This window comes from Gigantopelta aegis, chromosome 3, assembly GCF_016097555.1.
Source record: "Gigantopelta aegis isolate Gae_Host chromosome 3, Gae_host_genome, whole genome shotgun sequence".
Taxonomy (NCBI): domain Eukaryota; kingdom Metazoa; phylum Mollusca; class Gastropoda; order Neomphalida; family Peltospiridae; genus Gigantopelta; species Gigantopelta aegis.
Genome location: NC_054701.1, coordinates 6,515,755 through 6,542,359, shown reverse-complemented (window position 1 = coordinate 6,542,359; position 26,605 = coordinate 6,515,755). Strand labels below are relative to the sequence as shown.

General features: G+C 43.0%; 1 protein-coding gene across 1 annotated transcript in view; it reads left to right on the top strand.

Moving 5' to 3' along the window:
* Window positions 1–5,504: 5,504 nt before the first annotated feature.
* LOC121367280 (protein piccolo-like) overlaps window positions 5,505–26,605 on the top strand; it is a 60,275-nt gene continuing 39,174 nt past the window's right edge. The window contains exon 1 of the mRNA XM_041491393.1: window positions 5,505–6,042. Coding sequence (XP_041347327.1) covers window positions 5,678–6,042 — 365 coding nt within the window. The 5' untranslated portion in view covers window positions 5,505–5,677. The remainder of the gene's footprint in view (window positions 6,043–26,605) is intronic.

Below are 26,605 nucleotides of genomic sequence, written 5' to 3'. Positions count from 1 at the left end.
GTAGTAGTGGTGATAGTAGTAGTAGTAGTAGTAGTAGTAGTAGTAGTAATAGTATTAATAGTGGTGATAGTATTAGTAGGAGTAGTAGTAGTAATAGTAGTAGTAGTGGTGATAGTAGTAGTAGTAGTAGTGGTAGTAATAGTAGTAGTAGTGGTGATAGTAGTAGTAGTAGTAATAGTAGTAGTAGTGGTGATAGTAGTAGTAGTAGTAGTAATAATAGTAGTAGTAGTGGTGATAGTAGTAGTAGTAGTAGTAGTAGTAGTAGTAGTAGTAGTAGTAGTAATAGTATTAATAGTGGTGATAGTATTAGTAGGAGTAGTAGTAGTAATAGTAGTAGTAGTGGTGATAGTAGTAGTAGTAGTAGTTGTAGTAATAGTAATAGTAGGCTAGTAGTAGTAGTTGCAGCAGTAGTAGTAATAGTAGTAGTAGTAGTTGTTGTAATAGTAGTAGGAGTAATAGTAGTAGGAGTAGTAGTAGTAATAGTACTAGAGTTAGGAGTAGTAGTAGTAATAGTAGTAGTAGTAATTGTATTAATAGTAGTAGTAATAGTAGTAGTAGTGGTGATAGTAGTAGTAGTCGTAGTAGTATTAGTAGTAGTAGTAGTAGTAGTAGTAGTAGTAGTAGTAGTAGTAGTAGCAGCAGCAGCAGTACTGGAGTCACGAGCAAGCATTCTTTCATTATTTGTCTATAGTAGAACAAAAATACATACATTTCGTCCTAAAGTGGGCGGCGGAAGGGGCGAGACTATGCCTCCCAAATCCCCGTACAGGTTCCTCCGGGCCTGCCAACATCATTGTCTTTGCCATCATTGTTACCGTAGTTATGTTTTAACTGTTTGTTTTCTCCTTCAGATGAATCCGTTGGAGTAATTCTGTTTTTTTGTTCCGAAGACGTGGATCGAGTCCGTGACATTATCAGTGCGTGCGACGCACATAACGCATGTCTCAACTACGTCGACATACACGACGTACAGCTCGCTAGAGGGCGCGTCTTGTGGCAACTCAGCAGACCACATAGAACCGCGGTTTTCGTGGGTTCTCGGACCATGGCCAGAGCCCTGACGTCATCGCGATACCGTCAAACAGAACGATCCCTGGCTGATGTCGCTGCTAGCATTCACAAACAGTTTGAACAGTCTAAGCTGCTGTGTTTGGGAGACCACGACCGCTACACCAAGCGTTTGCAGGAGTTATTGAACGTAGCTGAAGACCAGACAATAACTTTTTGCAATACTGACCAGGGAATCTGCAGATTTCTCAAAGATGTTCTCTTCTCTCCTCCAGACGAACTCAGCGACCTCGAAGCAGATAGCTATGACGATATACTTGCTAAATTGGAAGACATAAATCAGACAAGCTCCTGGTTTTAAAATTACAGTTTCCAGTATATATATTTAGGTCCCAAGCCGTTTCGACTGGGGAACCTATTGTTTTTGGTGGGATCATTATTATTATTAGGTTCCAAAGAGTTTTTGGCTTGGAACCTATTGTGTTTGCTGCGAATTGTTATTATTATTATTATTATTATTATTATTATTATTGTCGCCTCTGTTTTGTCAACTTGTAAGAAACGTTCTGGGCCGATTTATTTGAAAATTGGTAGGTACTTCGAGGGGATTGACTGTATAAAAATCGTGTGTATAGGTGATGTGTATTGACCTCTATCGTGAATTATGTATGATTTCTGTTTGTACGGCAGTTTCTGTCAGTCTGACATGTGAAATATCTTGATGGTACTAGATGAAATAAAATTGTATAAATAAAACATTTGCCCAGATGAAACTAAGTTTTTTTTACAACCAAACACACTCACATTTATCACCAATCACAGGACCTGTGGTGTTAACTTCTCTATCAAAAGTCTGGCGCACTTCGAACTTTGACCCAGCTGGAAGTTATTTGGTTTAGTACTACCTATAAACACGAGTGAGTTTACAGTCAATACACAACGCTCTGTGCCTGCTTCTGGTGTGTGAGACCGGCCTCGGTGGCGTCGTGGTTAAGTCATCGGACATAAGGCTGGTAGGTACAGGGTTCGCAGCCCGGTACCGGCTCCCACCCAGAGCGAGTTTTAATGGTGCAAGGCCACCACACCCTCTTCTCTCTCACTAACCACTAACAGTTAACAATTAATCCACTGTCCTGGACAGACAGCCCAGATAGCTGAGGTGTGTCTCCAGGACAGCGTGGTCGAACCTTAATTGGATATAAGCACGAACATAAGTTAAAATGAATGAATGAATGGTGTGTGAGAGGTCAGCCGTATTGTTAAAGGTACCCTATCATGTTTTATTTGTTGGTTTTTAAAAAGTATTATTATTTTTTGTAATGAGAGTTCTGTGCCGATTTAGCTAAAATCTTGTAGTTAGTTAGATGATAGTGTGTGCGTGTGTATGTGTATTGTGTGGGTGGGGGTGGGGAGAGGTGGTAATTATTGTTGTAATTAAATGACGTATAAATATGTCTGAGTAATGTACAGCTATTATAGCTGCGGTTATATTTATGATTATTAGTTGGGTTTGTTTTGTTGTCTTTGTCGCCACTGTTGTGTCATCTTCTAAGAACGGTTCTGGGCCGATTTAGCTGAAATTTGGTAGGTAGTTGAGTACTTCGGGAGGATTGATTGTATTTAAAAATTATGTACAGATTATGCGTACTGGCTTTAATCGCGAATTTTGTAGGGTTTATTGTATTAAAAATATTTTTGTGCCGTCTGTTTTGTCTTTTTGTAAGAAATGTATGTTGGAGGATGATTATTGCTGTAATTAAATAACATATTAATATTATGTCCAGCTATTATAGCTTGGGAATATTTATTTATTATTATTTAATCATTTTAAAAATTACCATATTATGTTCTCTTTTTTTACCGGTGGGCCCATTGGGATAGTTCACGTTCCAGCCAGTGCACTACGACTGGTATATCAAAGGTTGTGGTATATGCTATCCTGTTTATGGAGGTAAAATGCAGGTTTCCTCTCTAAGACTATATGTCAGAATTATCAAATATTGTATATTCAATTGCCGATGATTAATAAATCAATGTGCTATAGCGGTGTCGTTAAACAAAACAAACTTTAATTTTTCTTACCGTGGCGCGCCATCCTTCAATGTATTTTGGCGATAGTGGCCAATTTACATGACATAAAACTGAATGATTCTCCATCTTAACTGCCAGAGGTGGGTTACTATTTCACTGGTCGGTGAGAAACCCAAAATGTTACATTTGCTTAAATAGTTCACATTGTTTTGTTGTTTTTTTGTTTGTTTGTTGGTTGTTGTTTTTGTTTGTTGTTTGGGGTTTTTTTTTGTTTAACGACACCTCTAGAGGACATTAATTAATTAATTAATTATCGGCTATTGGATGTCAAATAAATGGTAATTCTGACACGTAGTCTTAGAGGAAACCTGACACATTTTTCCATTAGCAGCAAGGGATCTTTTACATGCACTTTCCCACAGAAAGGACGGCACATAGAAAATCCCGTGATATACCAGTCGTGGGGCTCAGCTTAAACAATTTAAAGGCATTTGGACACGAGTGGGATTTTTGCTGTGTTGTAATCCGTTTGTTTGAAATGGGCTACATGAAGGGTTGAACCTCTTGGGGAGTTATTGAATTTTCCTATTCCAACCACTGAGTCCTGAATGGCATATCATAGGAAATAGTATAAAATATGCCGTGTAAATATGTAGATATGTACATGCATGTGTGTGCGTGTATCTACTATGTGTGTACATATATGCATGTATCCATGTAGGTATGTATGTATGTATGTATGGATGTATGGATGTAGGCAAATAGGTGGGTGGGTTGGTACGTAGGTACGTACGTATGGATAGATCGATGGATGTTTTAAAATTTGTTCTGTTTAACACCACTAGAATTGATTGATTTATTAATCACCGGCTAGAGTTTTAGAGAGGAAACCCGCTACATTTTTCGGATCTTTTGTTAAAACGTTTGCTAATTTTTATTAAAAATATTTCCATCTCACCTTCACCCCCCCCCCCCCCCCCCCCCCTTCCGTTCATTGACTCGATCATTGGCGATCGATGTTACAGGCTTTGCCCAGGAAGGATTTGCATGAACCTTTTGAGGTTAAGGGCAGGTAAATAAGGGCTCAGTCTGTTGGTAAAAAATGTGTTTTGTTTAACGATACCACATACCACTAGAACACATTGATTTATTAAACATCGGCTATTGGATGTCAAACATTTTGTCATTTTAGAGAGGAAACCCGCTACTTTTTCCATTAGCAGCAAGTGATCTTTTGTATGCACCATCCCACAGACTGGATAGCACATACCACGGTCTTTGATATACCACTCGTGGCCCACTGGCTGGAACGATAAATAGTCCATTGACGGGGATCGATCCTAGACAGGCCGTGCATCAGGAGAGCTATTTACTACTGGGCTACGTCCTACTTCGGATGGATGGATGGATCCATGCATGCATGCATGTATAGTGTGTTCATGCGTGCCTGTATATGTATCTGGTTATGCAAATGTGTTTGCGTGTGAATATTTGGCTATGTCCCAGTTTGGGCGATAAATTAAATTGGTGACTTTCACTTATACGTTGTACTTATCTTACAGTCCGCGTATTTGCCACTACGTGTTAAATTGCCTTTGTACCTATTTTACCGCCCGACGTGAGATGTGTTGCACCATTGATCGCTATCGATGGACCCCTTTTCACCCCGCCCCGACCCGTGCTCCACGACTGGTACATGAAATATCTTGGTATGTACTGTCCTCTTTAAATTACATATATAATACTCCTGATTGCTTCTTACAGGAATAGCCTTTTTGACAACAAGGGATTTGCTTTCTTTACCAAGTATCGAAATAACCAGATGTGAAATACCAAATAACTATAGCGACAGTTGTATTTTTACTTTCACGTATATGTATCCTCGTCTTTCTGTCTGTGTCTTTTTCTTCCCCCCTCTCTCTCTCTCTCTCTCTCTCTCTCTCTCTCTCTCTCTCTCTCTCTCTCTCTCTCTCTCTCTCTCTCTCTCTCTCTCTCTCTCTCTCTCTCTCTCTTGTAAGTGTTGAAATAAATATATTATGTGCAGAGTTATCACTGAACAAATGTTCCCTTTTTTCGTGAACTTGTTCTGGTTTAATCTTATGTGGGTGTATTAGTAGGTGTTCCTTGTCCAGCGACCGCCTGTAAGTGTCGCAAGACAATGAATCAAAGACTGGAGCACGCGCTTCCACTGCCGTCTGTTGCGTATCGATCGCCATCCAGATCTGTGATAACCAACCAAAACCGCCCAGGTTTGGCCAGCATTCACTCGCGCTATGTTTACAGCAAGCAATGTCATTCTACCTACAAGAACACACCAAAGACACTCTCTAGGCGATCACCGTGACGTTGTAGCGATTCGGAAAGAAGTAGAATTTTAAAAAGCCACCAAACAAACCTCTGGGATTTAATGAACATGCTGTGATCTTGTTCCCAGCCATCTGGATCTGTGGTTGACTGTACAGCGTTCGACAAACACCAGCAGTTATCGGCGGAAGACAAGAATGTCCTGATCAATACTGGAACCCTATAGATTCCAAGATGGCTACCGCGTCATCGGTGCTATGTAGGAGTGCTGTGACGGCGGTGTATTGACGACGTTGACGGCGTGGTTACCGCTTGCTGTTTGCCAATATCGTCTATGTACGAGAAAGCGGCGTTGGCTGCCCCCGATTACGCCGGTGATCCGCACTTCGTGATATTCCTGTGCCTTGTGGTGGTCTTCAACGTTTTGGTCCTTCTAGAAACGGCCTTCCTCTTGGGGATGGGAAACGAAGGGAGCCAGCTATCCTCAGAAGGCAGCACCCCGTTATCCGAATACCAATCAATGTATTCCTACTCGGTAGGTCCCCGCACCCGTTCGTCTGCCCCCTCCACCCGAGCGCCGTCCCCGGTGGAGCCGCCGGAGCCGGATTTGAGCCATCTGACCCCGGAAGAGATCGCCAAAATCAAAGAGGTCATGGACAGGGCTAGAAACATGCAGACCGACGACCAGAGGAGAGCCAGGTAAGGTTTTAATGAAATCCCAGTACTTATTGTTAAAGTCAAGTTCACACGGCAATTAACCTTTCACCTCTCTCTCTCTCTCTCTCTCTCTCTCTCTCTCTCTCTCTCTCTCTCTCTCTCTCTCTCTCTCTCTCTCTCTCTCTCTCTCTCGGGGAAGGGACGTAGCCCCGTGGCAAAGTGCTCGCTTGATGCGCGGTCGATCAATTTCCATTGGGCTATTTCTCATTCCAACCATTGCACCACGACTGGTATATCAAATGACATGGTATGTACTATGTGCTATCCTGTCTGTAGCATGGTACATATAAAATATATCTTACTACTAATGGATAAATTTAGCGTCTTTGCTCTCTATATTACCATATGCTTGACACCCAATAGCCGATAATTGATAAATCAATCATCTCTAGTGGTTTCGTTAAACAAAACAAAGTTTATCTTTCAAATTATATGCAAATTTAATATATTTTATTTAACCAGTTACATGGTCATCATATTTTGCTTGTTATCGATATTTTGGTATATACAGTTAAACCTGTTTTAAGCATTCACGAAAGAGAGCATCGCAAAGTGTCTAATTAAGACAGGTTGCTGCTTAATACGGGTCACATTATAATATCGGACGGAAAAAACAAACGCAACGTCAGTTTTTGGTAATATCTTTCTGTGTCTCATAAGAGCGAATGGTAGCACAGTGGCATCTCTCTCTCTCTCTCTCTCTCTCTCTCTCTCTCTCTCTCTCTCTCTCTCTCTCTCTCTCTCTCTCTCTCTCTCTCTCTCTCTCTTCTCTTCTCTTTCTGATCACATGTGATCTCATCTCGACCAACATAGGCGTACGGGTTCTACTTTTGCAGGGGCTCTAGTGGTGTCGTTAAATAAAACAAACAAACGTTAAAATATCTTAGTGTGCTATTAAATCAGGCAATACGCGTTCAGAATTATCCACAGAAAACCATGCATTAAAAGGAGTAAGATCTATTAGTATGGTCCAGTCTTTGAGAAGGAATTAGACAGACGAATTCACGGACGGACGGACAGACGGTCAGATAGACCGACATTATTTTATATTTTCATCTCATCTTTTGTACAGATTAAAATAAAAACAACAGTTTAACAGTAATAATACAGTAATACAACAGTAAAAGTACACAAGCCACTCATATGTAGTTATGAGAGACTTTAAAACTAATAAAAAGACTATCAAAGATATTTTTTTTAAGTATTGTATTTACAAGAAGTAAAACTAAAAACCCATGACTATGTATATGTCTCTATGTATACAAAAAAAGTCTTTGACGACGTAATAAAATTTTAACAATATCCGCGCGGCTTAAAAGTAATGACATTGTATGTTAATCTAAAAGGTTATTAAAGTTTACTACAGCAACTACTGCCTTTCTAAAAAGATCTACTCATAAAGAGGACAGTGAATAAGAATATGGTCTTCAGATTCTACATCACTAAGCCAGTTAAAACGGATGTGATGTGATGTTTCGTCTCAATATTCGTCAAACGACGACGGTGGTCTACTCACGCACCGCCTGAACATTAATTATCGCTTACTGTTCAAGAACAGATCAATACTCGGAGAAAAAGAATACTGGTATTTGCTTAACACTGTCTCGTCAGCCGGTATTGGGTGTCAAATATACGCTAATTGTCACACATCGTTTAGGGTGCCGGGGAAAAAACCAGGGCGTTCCTACAAAATACGAAGAAAAAAGTGTCAGTTCAATTTAGAAGCGACCTTTATTGTCTTCTTGGAGATTGTCTTATATACAAAAAGGAGAGTTTTGATTCCATTGTACTGCACCCCCAGTTATTTACGTCAGTTACGGCCCTAGAATCTCGCTGTTGTCGAAGATTTAATCAATAGGACAGCTCAGTAAATTATTATTATATCATTTCTAGCACAAACACGCAAACTGTTATCAGATTCATAAATGTTACGTTTATGCGTGAGCCAGTTTGGTTTGGAATAAGAGCGAATGGTAGCACAGTGGCATATCTCTCTCTCTCTCTCTCTCTCTCTCTCTCTCTCTCTCTCTCTCTCTCTCTCTCTCTCTCTCTCTCTCTCTCTCTCTCTCTCTCTCTCGTTATTAAAAAGAAACAGGTATTACCTGCCAACACCTAACCGAATGTGTTAATTAAATATAAATTAATATAGTAAGATTTCGTGAAAGAAGCTTTAGCGATTTCCTTTTTGATCATACGCCAACGTTGATTTCACAGCGATAAATACTACTTTCTCCCAGGATATTGGTTTAAACTAACACACCCACTAAATCTGGCCGGAGTACACCCGTTTTCACAAATAGCAATACGTTTGCATGGGTCGGAATTACAACAAAAACGTCTTCAAAAGTCAACAAGCTACACATGTTTGCAAACTACATGCTCTTCCATGTCAATTTCAGTCTAATAGGTGTCACTTCAAAGCTGTTTACCATGAGATAATCACAGTTAAATAGCAGACTACATGTGCCGATATATTTCCGGTCAAACAAATGGGAAGATTACTGTGATCTGAGGTGTATACAACCAAATCAAATTACGTAGAAGACACAAGCTCCTCCTGGCATACTAAGATCAAAATTATACATAGCCCTCGCTTTATATGTCGGCGAACCGTTCAAAAAGGCGCCAAATTTCCTTCAGAGAAACAGCGCAACCTTTCTTTTGGGTGCGAGTGCGAATAATTGTTACCACTAGAGTTTCGAGCATGTCCGTCTTAGGGCCTGTCTCTGGATAGCCAGGGGCTTGTCCCGGGACAGAAAACAATTAAGCGGACAATTTTGAAATTTACATCCAAAAATTAAATAGTGAGCCTTTAAAATTTTAATGCGCATCTCTAATAATTAATAAAGAAAATTCTACTCATTAAATTTGGTCGCTAGATTTGATCGGGTGGTCAAAAAGAAATTAGATAAGATCGGTGGCCTGACTCGGGATGGAGGGGGGGGGGTAGAGTTGAAGATGGGCAGAATTTTAAAAAGCAATTAGTAAAACAGGTTAATAGAATTAAAAATAAATAATAATAATAATTTTAAAAAAAAAAAAAAAAAAAAAGAATTGACTGCTCGGTCGAATATTTATATAATTTGGAGCATTTTAGAAGAACAGTCCAAAAATAAATAAGCCCAGTGGTAAAGCGTTCGCTTGATGCGCGGTCCATCCAGGATCGATCCCAGTGGGCTCACTGGGCTATTTCTTGCTTCAGCCAGTGCACCACGACTGATATATCAAATACCATGGTATGTGTTAATCTGTCTAAGGGATGGTGTATATAAAATATCCCTTGTTACTAATGGAACAATGTAGCGGGTTTTCTCTCTAAAATTAAATGTCAAAATTACCAAATGTTTGACATCCAGTAACGAATGATTAATAAATCAATGTGTTCTAGTAGTGTCGTTAAACAAAAGAAACTTTTTAAAATCTTTCACACGAAACTTTCTGTGTCAACGAATGAGTTGGCGGAGCTGTGTTGTCAACCAAACTTTAATCTACTTATGAACTCATCATCTGAACCGGAGAAAAATCTTCCGCATGAGTGATTTTGTGAAATAAGCTATCAATAGTCGTTGTTCGGCATATATTTGCAGAATAATTAATATTTTATATCGGAATAACATCTTGATGGCATTTTCCTCATTGATCGTGTTATAAATATAACATTTAAGGCACGCGTTCACTGACACTAAACTACAGTATGTTTTGTTTTTGGGGGGTTCTTTTGTCAATTGTATACACTGAACAATCGACATATGACGGGGCGGGACGTAGCCCAGTGTTAACGCGCCCGCCTGATGCGCTGTCGGTCTGGGATCGATCCCCGTTGGTGGACCCATTGGTCTATTTCTTGTTCCAGCCAGTGCACTACGACTGGTATACCAAAGGCCATGGTATGTGTGATCATGTCTGTAGGATGGTGACTATAAATATATACTAATGGGAAAAAATAAGAAAACATATAAAGTTTTATATTAAATACAATTCATTATTAGCGTTGTTATAGCTGTATAAAATAAAATGAATAATGTTGGCCTGAATGTCACTAGTATGGGGTAGAATATCAGTGACCGTCTTAGTTTCCTGACACTATAGATAACGGGACGTGGCCTAGTAGTAAAGCGCTCGATTGATGCGCGATCGGTCTAGGATCGATCCTCATCGGTGGGCCCATTGGTTTATTTCTCGTTCCAGCCAGTGCACTACGACTGGCATATCAAAGGCCGTTGTAGGTAATATTATGTCTATGGAATGGTACATATATATGTACGTGTGTTCAAGACATACGACTGGCTGCTCCTAGGTGATGACCAGGTCACCAATGTCATACATCCAATGAAAAAATAGCACGATCAAAACCAATTACACTGTGACGTATAGTTAACCTGACAATCTTTTGTCTGTGACGTGCAAGTGCAAGGGCTGTAAATAACTTTTAGTCGAAAAAGATGTTACAGTTAGCTTAAAAGCTGGATTTTGAGGATATATAACAAATAGAATAATACATTCGTGTCCGTTAGACACCATTTTTCTTACAACTTGCTTTCGCTCGTTAGATGCATTTTAAAAGAACTCGTTGTAAGATAAATGGTATCTAACGGCCACGCATGTATTATTCTCTGTATATCATACTAAATTAGTTGATTACATACAGAACTTGAATGTAGACTTAAAACGCTGTTGTTAAAAATCGTTTTCTCAAATAGGCTAATATATTGTAGACATCTTGGGCAGTTGGGACATTTTGGGCCGCTACATATACTGAACACTAATGAAAACGCTAAACCCGATTTTCAGTTATTGTTATTGTTGCTGTGGCGTGTTGCCTGTGGTATGTTGCTGTGGCGTGTTGCTTGTGGCGTGTTGCCTGTGACGTGTTGCTGTGGTGTGTTGCTGTGGCGAGTTGCCGGTGGTGTGTTCCTGTGACGTGTTGTTGTGGTGTGTTGCTGTGGCGTGTTTCCTGTTGCGTGTTTCCTGTGACGTGTTGCCTGTGACGTGTTGCTGTGGTGTGTTGCTGTGGCGTGTTGCCTGTGGCGTGTTGCCTGTGACGTGTTGCTGTGGTGTGTTGCTGTGACGTGTTGCCTGTGGCGTGGCGTGTTGCCTGTGGCGTGTTGCCTGTGACGTGTTGCTGTGGCGTGTTGCCTGTGGCGTGTTTCCTGTGGCGTGTTGCTGTGGCGTGTTTCCTGTGGCGTGTTGCTGTGGCGTGTTGCCTGTGACGTGTTGCTGTGGCGTGTTTCCTGTGGCGTGTTGCTGTGGCGTGTTGCTGTGGCGTGTTGCCTGTGACGTGTTGCTGTGGCGTGTTGCCTGTGACGTGTTACTGTGGTATGTTGCTGTGACGTGTTACTGTGGTATGTCACTGTGGTATGTTGCTGTGGCGTGTTGCCGTGGCGTCTGGCCTGTGACGTGTTACTGTGGTATGTTACTGTGGTATGTTCCTGTGGCGTGTTGCCGTGGCGTGTTGCCTGTGACGTGTTACTGTGGTATGTTGCTGTGGCGTGTTGCCTGTGGCGTGTTGCTGTGGCGTGTTGCCTGTGGCGTGTTGCCGTGGCGTGTTGACTGTGGCGTGTTGCTGTGGCGTGTTGTTGTGGCGTGTTGTCTGTGTCGTGTTGCGTGTTGCTGTGGCGTGTTTCCTGTGGCGTGTTGCTGTGGCGTGTTGCCTATGACGTGTTGCTGTGGCGTGTTGCCTGTGACGTGTTACTGTGGTATGTTGCTGTGACGTGTTACTGTGGTATGTTACTGTGGTATGTTGATGTGGCGTGTTGCCGTGGCGTCTGGCCTGTGACGTGTTACTGTGGTATGTTACTGTGGTATGTTACTGTGGCGTGTTGCCGTGGCGTGTTGCCTGTGACGTGTTACTGTGGTATGTTGCTGTGGCGTGTTGCCTGTGGCGTGTTGCTGTGGCGTGTTGCCTGTGGCGTGTTGCCGTGGCGTGTTGACTGTGGCGTGTTGCTGTGGCGTGTTGCTGTGGTGTGTTGCTGTGGCGTGTTGCCTGTGTCGTGTTGCGTGTTGCTGTGGCGTGTTTCCTGTGGCGTGTTGCTGTGGCGTGTTGCCTATGACGTGTTGCTGTGGCGTGTTGCCTGTGACGTGGTATGTTGCTGTGGCGTGTTGCCTGTGACGCGTTACTGTGGTATGTTACTGTGGTATGTTGCTGTGGCGTGTTGCCGTGGCGTCTGGCCTGTGACGTGTTACTGTGGTATGTTACTGTGGTATGTTACTGTGGCGTGTTGCCGTGGCGTGTTGCCTGTGACGTGTTACTGTGGTATGTTGCTGTGGCGTGTTGCCTGTGGCGTGTTGCTGTGGCGTGTTGCCTGTGGCGTGTTGCCGTGGCGTGTTGACTGTGGCGTGTTGCCGTGGCGTGTTGACTGTGGCGTGTTGCTGTGGCGTGTTGCTGTGGTGTGTTGCTGTGGCGTGTTGCCTGTGTCGTGTTGCGTGTTGCTGTGGCGTGTTTCCTGTGGCGTGTTGCTGTGGCATGTTGCCTATGACGTGCTGCTGTGGCGTGTTGCCTGTGACGTGGTATGTTGCTGTGGCGTGTTGCCTGTGACGTGTTACTGTGGTATGTTACTGTGGTATGTTGCTGTGGCGTGTTGCTGTGGCGTGTTGCCGTGGCGTGTTGCCTGTGACGTGTTACTGTGTTATGTTACTGTGGCGTGTTGCTGTGGCGTGTTGCCGTGGCGTGTTGCCTGTGACGTGTTACTGTGGTATGTTGCTGTGGCGTGTTGCCTGTGGCGTGTTGCTGTGGCGTTTTGCCTGTGGCGTGTTACTGTGGTATGTTGCTGTGGCGTGTTCCTGTGGCGTGTTGCTGTGGCGTGTTGCGTGTTGCCTGTGGCGTGTTGCCTGTGGCGTGTTGCTATGGGGTGTGTGTGCAACGGCCTTACTGAGTATAACATAAATATCACGACTGACTCCTACCCGCCACCACCCCAGCAGCGAGAACGCGCGTTTGGAATGCATCATTCAAGAATAACAAGACTGATAAATCGCAGCTAGCAAACGGCTTCCAAACACGATCACCCGAAGTCTGGACAACAGCGTGTGACCACATGCAGACAAGGTCGCAACATTGGAGACACACGTCTGTCGAGTGCCAGCTAGACCCTAACCTCTTAACCTAATTCTCACCCTAACCCTCACACTTACCCTAACCCTCATATACAATTTTGGAGATACTATTTTCTACCAGAATACACCCAATTGTACAAAATCCGTTACATATGTTATTGCTGCTTCTCATATTCAGTATAGGTAGTATAATACCAAATAACATCCGACTGGGTCAACGCTGGAGGCGCACCTAACTTTTGATAAAGCAATTAATATCACCAGTCTCTGCCATCTGTGATAAATGAGACAGTGTTTGTTGTGACAAAACGTTGATTCATCTGGCCAGTACAGTCCTCCTAGCGTTATTTTACCAACCACCATTGTGCTTGAAACATGCGCGGGGTCCTACTAAACACAGCATGACAATTTTAGTGCAGAACTAGACGTTATGTCTGAAATGAGCAGCTTAACCCCCTCCCCCCTCTTTTTCTTTCTGCTTTACTGTAAGGGTGAGTGGTGGTAGTATTTATATTCATGGGGTATATAGATCGATTGATACGCTGTACGTAGGATTTTTAGCCACATATGTTACTATTGTAGTCTATGGTATTTGATTTGGTGGTATACACCCTATACAACTACAAATCTGGCTGATACGTCAGTCATTGTCGAATTGTGAATGCCATGAGGTTCGTTTAAAGCCGAGTATCCAGGGTTGAGGAAATCAGGTTTTAAAATGTATGTATTCTGGTGAATCCATGCCAGGCGCATGCCATTTGGATGTGCGCCAAACTGAAGGCAAATCCTTTGAGCAGTTCTAAATTTACTATCTGATCGCGTCGTTTGACGTCATCGCCGTATTGCTTGGCAAGGTTGGGTTTTAATTAGCGCCACGACTTAAAGGCCGAGGATTACGGTTTATATTGGTAGTGCCACAATAAGTGTCAACATGAATGCTAGCATTCAGCCAGTTTTAAAAATGTACTAATATTTAGGTTTTTATTGTGTGTGACTGTTTTTAATATTTTTTCAAAGATTGACCTTACCTATTCTTACATATTCAGGACGACAACATATACAGGTGAATAACACTGGTGGGGGCCACAGTCGGCACATCATCAGCAGCAGCAGCAGCAACACAGAAGCGCGTGGACGCATACGCACTCACGCACACACGTATACACAAAAATATATAGCGATGAATTACACCTATGAACATTGTCAGTGCCCCATTTCCTTCCTTTTTATCAGTCGACACATGACCTGCCATCCCCGATACAGTATGTCTCACGTGGATATCTCTACCCCCGACACAGCGTGTCTCACGAGGATATCTCTACTCCCTACACAGCGTGTCTCACGTGGATTTCTCTACTCCCTACACAGCGTGTCTCACGAGGATATCTCTATTCCCTAACCAGCGTGTCTCACGTGGATATCTCTACTCCCTACACAGCGTGTCTCACGTGGATATCTCTACTCCCGACACAGCGTATCTCGTCGTGGATATCTCTACTCCCGACACAGCGCATCTCATCGTGGATATCTCTACTCCCGACACAGCGTGCCTCGTCGTGGATATCTCTACTCCCGACACAGCATGTCTTGTCGTGGATATCTCTACTCCCACACAGCATGTCTCGTCGTAGATATCTCTACTCCCGACACAGCGTGTCTCGTTGTGTCTCGTCGTGGATATCTCTACTCCCGACACAGCGTTTCTCGTAGTGTCTCGTCGTGGATATCGCTACTCCCGACACAGCGTTTCTCGTTGTGGATATCTCTACTCCCGACACAGCGTGTCTCGTAGTGTCTCGTCGTGGATATCTATAACCCCCGACACAGCGTGTCTCGTAGTGTCTCGTCGTGGATATCCCGACACAATGTGTCTCGTAGTGTCTCGTCGTGGATATCTCTACCCCCGACACAGCATGTCTCGTTGTGGATATCTCTACCCCCGACACAGCGTGTCTCGTAGTGTCTCGTCGTGGATATCTCTACTCCCGACACAGCGTGTCTCGTCGTGGATATCCCGACACAGCGTGTCTCGCAGTGTCTCGTCGTGGATATCCCGACACAGCGTGTCTCGCAGTGTCTCGTCGTGGATATCCCGACAAAGCTTGTCTCGTAGTGTCTCGTCGTGGGTATCTCTACTCCCGACACAGCGTGTCTCGTAGTGTCTCGTCGTGGGTATCTCTACTCCCGACACAGTGTGTCTCGTAGTGTCTCGTCGTGGATATCTCTACTCCCGACACAGCGTGTCTCATAGTGTCTCGTCGTGGATATCCCGACAAGGAATGTTCATTCATCAACAACATGATTTCATGTTTCGTCGATATTGACATTACTCCACGGTTTTGGGTGGGCAGGGTGGGGCTCGTCACCGTAATCGTATAATATGACAAGGAATGTTCATTCATCAACAACATGATTTCAGTAATCGTATAATATGACCAACCCCCCCTTCAGATTCGCCTTGAGGGTTTCCGGAAGTTCTCATCTAGCTGCAGGAAGTAGTTGTCCAGATCAGCTGACATATTGATGTCGTCACAGAATCAAGTCGATCGCGTTGTCATCGGGCCGGAAGTTGGGGGCGTGTCAGTGTCTTCTGCTCTCTTATTTTCGACACCATCATGTGTACCGTATGACAGGGCAGGAAAGAACTTCGATAGTCTGGTTGGTACGCTGTGAAAGCTATGAGATGTTCCATGTATAAATATATCCGGCTGCAGTTGTAATTCTATTGCAGCAGAAAAACTGGGTTCAGATTATTTCTTCAAGTGGAACATTAGAGTTACGTTTAAAGTTGAGGTTACGGTTAGTTTTATACTTAGTATAACAGAGAATTTCTTATATTCCAGGATATTGCGTGCGACGGACTGAAAATACTATGACACGCTGCACGTTAAATATAATAACTACATACGAAACCAAACGAATTGTTCTCGAACGTTAACATGACTCTCTATCGCTGAACGCACGGCAGGTTGCTATGTATTTCCATTGGGCTATTTCTTGTTCCAGCTAGTGCACCACGAGTGGTATGTAATGTCCTGTCTATGAAATGATGCATATAAAAGATCCCTTGTGTAGTAACAGGTTTCCTCTCTGAGACTATATATCAGAATTACCAAATATTTGACATCCAATAGCCGATGATTTGCAAATCGTTGCGCTCTAGTGGTGTCGTTAAAGAAAACAAACCTTTGCTTTCATTTATGCCAATGCTTCCATTATACTTAGCTGCGGGACGTAGCCCAGTGGTAAAGCGTTCGCTTGATGCGCGGTCGGTCTAGGATCTATCCCCGTCGGTGGACCCATTGGCCTATTTCTCGTTCCAGCCAGTGCTCCACAACTGGTGTAACAAAGGCCGTGGATCATGTCTATCTATCATGTCTGTGGGATGGTGCATATAAAAGATCCCTTGCTGCTAATCGAAAAGAGTAGCCCATGAAGTGGCGACAGCGGGTTTCCTCTCTCAATACCTGCGTGGTCCGTAACCATATGTCCGACGCCATATAACCGTAAATAAAATGTGTTGAGTGCGTCGTTAAATAAGACATTTCCTTCCTTCCATTATACTTAGGAATCTACTATATTCCAAGGTGTCCCTGTTTTAGCCAGTGTCTTCTGACTGGTATTTCAACATGACATTGTGTCTAGGTTGCCTGTTGACAAGGGTTATCTAGCTATTTAACATGTCCTATCTGCCTTACCTGCTTTACAACTGGGATATTTTCTGCCCCATTATGGAGTAGTATTATGTTTTGTTTAACGCCACCGCTAGAGCACATTGATTAATTAATCATGTCAACCAATGGATGTTAAGCATTTGTTAATTCCGACTCGTAGTCTTCAGACAAAACTTGGTACATTTTCCCATTAGCCGCAAGGAATCTTTTGTATACACTTTCCACAAACATGACAGAACATACAATGGCCTTTGATACACCAGTCGTGGGGTGCTGGCTGGGGAAGGGAAAACCCAATGGGTCCGTCAAGGAGGTTCACGTCTACAACCTACACACCTCAGCGAGTAGACCACTGCTGCAGTGTAGCCCGGGCCTTATTGTACCAAAGCAAACACGTCCGACCACTGGCAGATACAGACAAACAAACTGCAACTCTCATTATTTGACAGTGGGTGTTGGTGTTGTGTAAATACTATGTCCAACACATTGATTTCTTATTACTCAGATACTACTATTACGACTATTACTACCACTACCACTACGCCTACTACCTCTACAACTACTACTACTTCTACAGCTGCTGCTGCTGCTACTACTACTACCCCTGCTGCTGCTACTACTACTACTACTACTACTACTACTACTATTACTATTACTACTACACTTACTACTGCTACTTACTACTGCTGCTACTACTACTACTACCACTACTACTACTACTACTACTACTACTACTATTACTATTACTACTACACTTACTACTGCTACTTACTACTGCTGCTACTACTACTACTACCACTACTACTACTGCTGCTAATACTACTACTACTACTACTACTACTGTTGCTACTACTACTACTACCACCACCACCACCACTACTACTATTTCTACTACTACAACTGCTGCTACTACTACTACTGCTACTACTACTACTACTACTACTATTACTATTACTACTACACTTACTACTGCTACTACTACTGCTGCTACTACTACTACCACTACTACTACTGCTGCTAATACTACTGCTGCTAATACTACTACTACAACTACTACTACTAGTTGCTACTACTACTACTACCACCACCACCACTACTACTACTACTACTACTATACTACTACTACTATAAATACTACTACTACTACTACTACCACTACTATAAATAATAATAATAATAATAATAATAATATACTATACTACTAAGACTACACTAACAGAATTTACTTTGTGTCTGTCTTGGATGGAAGGGATTGTCTGATATTGTTTAAAATGTGGGGGTAGGGGTCGGCATATGTGTTGAGGTGTTAAGGGTGGCGGTGCGTCATTACCTCTTTTCTAAAACAGTCTTTACCGTGTATATATTTTATCACGTATCACAATACCTGTCTTTGACTGACCGGTAAAACATATAATGTGACTGTGTTAGTCACACCGTGTAAATGGCGAACCTGAGAAATAAATCGGCGCGTCTAAAGGCCATCAATTACATGGTAAATCCATTAAGTGCCTTGTCTCAACTGGAATCCAAGGTACCCGTCCATGTGCGCTTGGATCAATAGCGTGTTGTTTACAGGGGATTTGTGTGCTCAGTTATTGACGAGGTACTGAGGTTATTTCTATTTACTATGGCCTGCAGTCAGTTGTTTTCCCTCACTCGTTAATAAATGCGGCCGTACCGAATGTCTGTTGTGTATATCTATAGTTTTAAGTCCGAAACACACCAGCCAAGTTTAATTAACGTAAGCTTAAGATTTATAAAAAAAAAAAAAAAAAAAATGTTTTACCGACCTCGGTGGCGTAGTGATTAAGCCATACAGGCTGGTAGGTACAGGGTTCGTAGCCCGGTACCGGCTCCAACACATAGCGAGTTCTCAAGGGATCAATGGGTAGGTGTAAGGCCACTACATCCTCTTCTCTCTCACTAACCACTAACCAACTAACAACTAACACACTGTCCTGGACAGACAGCCCAGATAGCTGAGGTGTGTGCCTAGGACAACGTGCTTCAGCCTTAATTGGATATAAGAACGAACATAAGTTGAAATGAAATAATCAAGGTTAGATTTGGCGAAAACCCTAAAACTGTTTCTCAACAAAATCCCCTAGCATGCTGCAGTATTTTCAACATCAACCCGATTTGAGCAATATTCTACATATTAAATATTCTAAATTGGTTATAATTTATGCTAATACCAAATAGGTAATCACATGACGAAAACTGTGCCAAACATTAAGTCACACTGTTTGTTAGGACCAGTATATGTTTAATAGCGAGTTTGGAACGTAGTGAAAAACTTGGATGTTATATTTGACGTCGAAGTGCCAACAGGGTAGACAAGACATTGAAGGCTCGTGGAAGCTGTGTATCACATTCTGAAATCTGGCACTGTCAAATATTATAGCTGGTATTTTATTTTATTTTTTATGGGGTTTTGGTGGAGGGTGTGTGTGTGGGGGGGGTGGGGTTTTTTTTTTGGGGGGGATTGTGGGGGGTTTGTGGGGGGTTTGTGGGGGAGGTGTTGAGGGAGAGGTTTGCTTCTCTTTTTTGTTTTGCTTTTTTGTCTGTTTTCACTGAATCCACCTTAAAATGAATGTTCATAAACACATTTGACTAACATCCTCCAATATTGCCAGACAACTCCCAACTCCCAATCGTATTGCAGACTTGTTGGAGTTTGAGACACACTGACCGGTTATTGAGGATTATTTGTCGACCGATAAAAATCAGCTGGTGTTCTGGTGTAATTACACATCAGCTGCCAATAACTCAGAATTATCGTTAATGGAGACTCCAGGTATACTTACTCTTCCAGTTCCTCCACAACAGATCTCTGCTGAAGAAAGTCAATCTCTCCCCCACCCCCACCCCCTCTCTCTCTCTCTCTCCCCTTCCCCCCCCCTCCTCTCTCTCTCTCTCTCTCTCTCTCTCTCTCCTCTCTCTCTCTCTCTCTCTCTCTCTCTCTCTCTCTCTCTCTCCCCTGTACTCTTTCTCATGTACTCTATTGCTATATATCCCTCCCTCTCTCCCTCTCTCTCTTTCTTTCTTTGTTTTCTTTCTCTCCCTCTTAGTTTCTCTATTTACATGTATCTCTGATTATTTGTATCTCGTTCGATCTATCTCTTTCTCTGGGTCCCCTCTCTCTCTCTCTCTCTCTCTCTCTCTCTCTCTCTCTCTCTCTCTCTCTCTCTCTCTCTCTCTCTCGCTCTTTCTCTCTATTTCTCTCAATTTCTCAATTTTAAGAATAACTGCACTTATGTCAAACACAAATTAAACGTAGGTTAAAAAGTGCTGAGATGTTATTAAGCAAACTATTCCTTTATTTTGCTGACCCAAAATAACGCCCGGTTACGCAACGTGACAAACGAGCCTCCATCTGTGGCATGGATTATTAACGCGATAAAAAATCTCTCTGTTTTTTCCCTAACAGTTTTCTGTTTATCTGTGTCTCCAAAATGGCAGCCACTTCGTCAAAAAAAAAGGTTTGAAACAAAGATGGCTTAATGAAGCGTACTCTGTTGCAAACAAATGTGATTGTCCATCGATTTTATTCTCTGCTGCCGAGCGTCTGAAATCGTAATGTGGTTTACCCGAGATAGCTAATTACCCAATCAAATCTTTTCTCTTTGATAAATGTTTGGCTCGAGAGAACTCGATAAAATGCTACACGTTCTTTAACAGACCAGCCGATGAAAGCTCGTGGGAACTGGTTTTCAGCCGGACACTGGCTACAAGACGGATAACAGTAACAGCGTGTCGTTCTTTAAACCATTAGCGCCGTAATATATCAAAACATTAAACTACTTTCTGTCTGTAGTGATGTTAAACCGGGTCGGGACGTAGCCCAGTGATAAAGCGCTCGCTCGATGCGCGTTCGATCTAGGATCAATACCCGTCTGTGGGTATATATATAATTCCAGCCATTGCTTTACAACTGGTATAACAAAGGCCGTGGTATGTCTATAGGATGATACATATAGAAGATCCCTTGCTACTCATAAAAAATGTAGCGGGTTTCCTCTCTAAGACTTTTGATATTATCAAATGTTTGTCATCCAATAGCCGATTAGTAAAAAATCAATGTGCTCTAGTGGTGTCGTTAATAGTTTTTTTTGTTTTGTTTTTTGTTTGTTTTTTATCACCAGGCAGACCTGAAATAGGTTCGCTAAACCAAATTAATTCCAATTGCTAATATTGTTCATACTTTTAATACAGTTTATATGAGCAGTGTATGAACGTACCCCGGGAGTACACATACCTTATGTGTAGTTGATGTCTACGATCTAGATTCTCCCGTAATCTACATGCAAAAAAAGGGGCTGTGACATGGCGTGTAAGAGGTTTAAATAACATTATTATTATTATTATTATCCCTCACTGTGCATTTTTGGTGTACCCTATACTCCTTACTCAAGCTAAGTTTATACATCTTTGGTGTACCCTATACTCCTTACTCAAGCTAAGTTTATACATCTTTGGTGTACCCTATACTGCTTACCCAAGCTAAGTTTATACATCTTTGGTGTACCCTATACTGCTTACTCAAGCTAAGTTTATACATCTTTGGTGTACCCTATACTCCTTACTCAAGCTAAGTTTATACATCTTTGGTGTACCCTATACTGCTTACTCAAGCTAAGTTTATAAATTTTTGGTGTACCCTATACTCCTTACTCAAGCTAAGTTTATACATCTTTGGTGTACCCAATACTGCTTACTCAAGCTAAGTTTATACATTTTTGGTGTACCCTATACTGCTTACTCAAGCTAAGTTTATACATTTTGTCATGCTTAAATGTCAATAGATTAATGTCTTACCTGTTCTTCAATCCATCATTGCCAGTTCTAGCCAACCAAGACAATGTGCCTTTAATACAACAAACTATATATCGTGTATACGGCACACAAACTGTATATCGTGTATACGGCACACAGACTGTATATCGTGTACACGGCACACAGACTGTATATCGCGTACACGGCACACAGACTGTATATCGCGTACACGGCACACAGACTGTATATCGCGTATACGGCACACGTATACGGCACACAGACTGTATATCGCGTATACGGCACAAAAACTATATATCGCGTATACGGCACACAGACTGTATATCGCGTATACGGCACACAGACTGTATATCGCGTATACGGCACACAGACTGTATATCGCGTATACGGCACACAAACTGTATATCGCGTATACGGCACACATACTGTATATCGCGTATACGGCACACAGACTGTATATCGCGTATACGGCACACAGACTGTATATCGCGTATACGGCACACAGACTATATATCGCGTATACGGCACACAAAGTATATATCGCGTATACGGCACACAAAGTATATATCGCGTATACGGCACACAGACTGTATATCGCGTACACGGCACACAGACTGTATATCGCGTACACGGCACACAGACTGTATATCGCGTATACGGCAAACAAAGTATATATCGCGTATACGGCACACAGACTGTATATCGGGTACACGGCACACAGACTGTATATCGCGTACACGGCACACAGACTGTATATCGCGTACACGGCACACAGACTGTATATCGCGTACACGGCACACAGACTGTATATCGCGTACACGGCACACAGACTGTATATCGCGTATACGGCACACGTATACGGCACACAGACTGTATATCGCGTATACGGCACAAAAACTATATATCGCGTATACGGCACACAGACTGTATATCGTGTATACGGCACACATACTGTATATCGCGTATACGGCACACAAACTGTATATCGCGTATACGGCACACAGACTGTATATCGTGTATACGGCACACAGACTATATATCGTGTATACGGCACACAAAGTATATATCGTGTACACGGCACACAGACTGTATATCGCGTACACGGCACACAGACTGTATATCGCGTATACGGCACACAAAGTATATATCGCGTATACGGCACACAGACTGTATATCGGGTACACGGCACACAGACTGTATATCGCGTACACGGCACACAGACTGTATATCGCGTACACGGCACACAGACTGTATATCGCGTATACGGCACACGTATACGGCACACAGACTGTATATCGCGTATACGGCACAAAAACTATATATCGCGTATACGGCACACAGACTGTATATCGCGTATACGGCACACAGACTGTATATCGCGTATACGGCACACATACTGTATATCGCGTATACGGCACACATACTGTATATCGCGTATACGGCACACAGACTATATATCGCGTATACGGCACACAAAGTATATATCGCGTATACGGCACACAGACTGTATATCGGGTACACGGCACACAGACTGTATATCGCGTACACGGCACACAGACTGTATATCGCGTACACGGCACACAGACTGTATATCGCGTACACGGCACACAGACTGTATATCGCGTATACGGCACACGTATACGGCACACGTATACGGCACACAGACTGTATATCGCGTATAAGGCACAAAAACTATATATCGCGTATACGGCACACAGACTGTATATCGCGTATACGGCACACAGACTGTATATCGCGTATACGGCACACATACTGTATATCGCGTATACGGCACACAAACTGTATATCGCGTATACGGCACACATACTGTATATCGCGTATACGGCACACAGACTGTATATCGCGTATACGGCACACAGACTATATATCGCGTATACGGCACACAAAGTATATATCGCGTATACGCCACACAAAGTATATATCGCGTATACGGCACACAGACTGTATATCGCGTACACGGCACACAGACTGTATATCGCGTACACGGCACACATACTGTATATCGCGTATACGGCAAACAAAGTATATATCGCGTATACGGCACACAGACTGTATATCGGGTACACGGCACACAGACTGTATATCGCGTACACGGCACACAGACTGTATATCGCGTACACGGCACACAGACTGTATATCGCGTACACGGCACACAGACTGTATATCGCGTATACGGCACACGTATACGGCACACGTATACGGCACACAGACTGTATATCGCGTATACGGCACAAAAACTATATATCGCGTATACGGCACACAGACTGTATATCGTGTATACGGCACACATACTGTATATCGCGTATACGGCACACAAACTGTATATCGCGTATACGGCACACAGACTGTATATCGTGTATACGGCACACAGACTATATATCGTGTATACGGCACACAAAGTATATATCGTGTACACGGCACACAGACTGTATATCGCGTACACGGCACACAGACTGTATATCGCGTATACGGCACACAAAGTATATATCGCGTATACGGCACACAGACTGTATATCGGGTACACGGCACACAGACTGTATATCGCGTACACGGCACACAGACTGTATATCGCGTACACGGCACACAGACTGTATATCGCGTACACGGCACACAGACTGTATATCGCGTATACGGCACACGTATACGGCACACAGACTGTATATCGCGTATACGGCACAAAAACTATATATCGCGTATACGGCACACAGACTGTATATCGCGTATACGGCACACAGACTGTATATCGCGTATACGGCACACATACTGTATATCGCGTATACGGCACACATACTGTATATCGCGTATACGGCACACAGACTATATATCGCGTATACGGCACACAAAGTATATATCGCGTATACGGCACACAGACTGTATATCGGGTACACGGCACACAGACTGTATATCGCGTACACGGCACACAGACTGTATATCGCGTACACGGCACACAGACTGTATATCGCGTACACGGCACACAGACTGTATATCGCGTATACGGCACACGTATACGGCACACGTATACGGCACACAGACTGTATATCGCGTATAAGGCACAAAAACTATATATCGCGTATACGGCACACAGACTGTATATCGTGTATACGGCACACATACTGTATATCGCGTATACGGCACACAAACTGTATATCGCGTATACGGCACACAGACTGTATATCGTGTATACGGCACACAGACTATATCGTGTATACGGCACACAGACTGTATATCGTGTATACGGCACACAGACTATATATATCGTGTATACGGCACACAGACTGTATATCGTGTATACGGCACACAGACCGTATATCGTGTATAAGGCACACAGACTGTATATCGTGTATACGGCACACAGACTGTATATCGTGTATAAGGCACACAGACTGTATATCGTGTATACGGCACACAGACTGTATATCGCGTATACGGCACACAGACTATATGTCGCGTATACGACACACAAAGTATATATCGTGTATACGGCACACAGACTGTATATCGTGTATACGGCACACAGACTGTATATCGTGTATACGGCACACAGACTGTATATCGTGTATACGGCACACAGACTGTATATCGTGTATACGGCACACAGACTGTATATCGCGTATACGGCACACATACTGTATATCGCGTATACGGCACACAGACTGTATATCGCGTATACGGCACACAGACTGTATATCGCGTATACGGCACACAAAGTATATATCGCGTATACGGCACACAAAGTATATATCGCGTAGACGGCACACAGACTGTATATCGCGTACACGGCACACAGACTGTATATCGCGTACACGGCACACAGACTGTATATCGCGTACACGGCACACAGACTGTATATCGCGTATACGGCACACGTATACGGCACACAGACTGTATATCGCGTATACGGCACAAAAACTATATATCGCGTATACGGCACACAGACTGTATATCGTGTATACGGCACACAGACCGTATATCGTGTATACGGCACACAGACTGTATATCGTGTATACGGCACACAGACTGTATATCGTGTATACGGCAAACAGACTGTATATCGTGTATACGGCACACAGACTGTATATCGTGTATAAGGCACACAGACTGTATATCGTGTATACGGCACACAGACTGTATATCGTGTATAAGGCACACAGACTGTATATCGTGTATAAGGCACACAGACTGTATATCGTGTATACGGCACACAGACTGTATATCGTGTATACGGCACACAGACTGTATATCGTGTATAAGGCACACAGACTGTATATCGTGTATACGGCACACAGACTGTATATCGTGTATAAGGCACACAGACTGTATATCGTGTATACGGCACACAGACTGTATATCGTGTATACGGCACACAGACTGTATATCGTGTATACGGCACACAGACTGTATATCGTGTATACGGCACACAGACTGTATATCGTGTATACGGCACACAGACTGTATATCGTGTATAAGGCACACAGACTGTATATCGTGTATACGGCACACAGACTGTATATCGTGTATACGGCACACAGACTGTATATCGTGTATACGGCACACATTCTGTATATCGTGTATACGGCACACAGACTGTATATCGTGTATACGGCACACAGACTGTATATCGTGTATAAGGCACACAGACTGTATATCGTGTATAAGGCACACAGACTGTATATCGTGTATACGGCACACAGACTGTATATCGTGTATACGGCACACATACTGTATATCGTGTATAAGGCACACAGACTGTATATCGTGTATAAGGCACACAGACTGTATATCGTGTATACGGCACACAGACTGTATATCGTGTATACGGCACACAGACTGTATGTGAGAAAATTCAAGAATAGGGCGGTCTTCGTTTTCTGGGGAAAAAACAAAGCATTTCTTGTCTCGTAATCCGGCCATGGATCACTGACACACTGTAAGGAAATAGCAGCTGTGTGCTAGGAATTAGATAGGCAACAAGAACATGTGCGCATCTCTCTAGGTAAGGGACG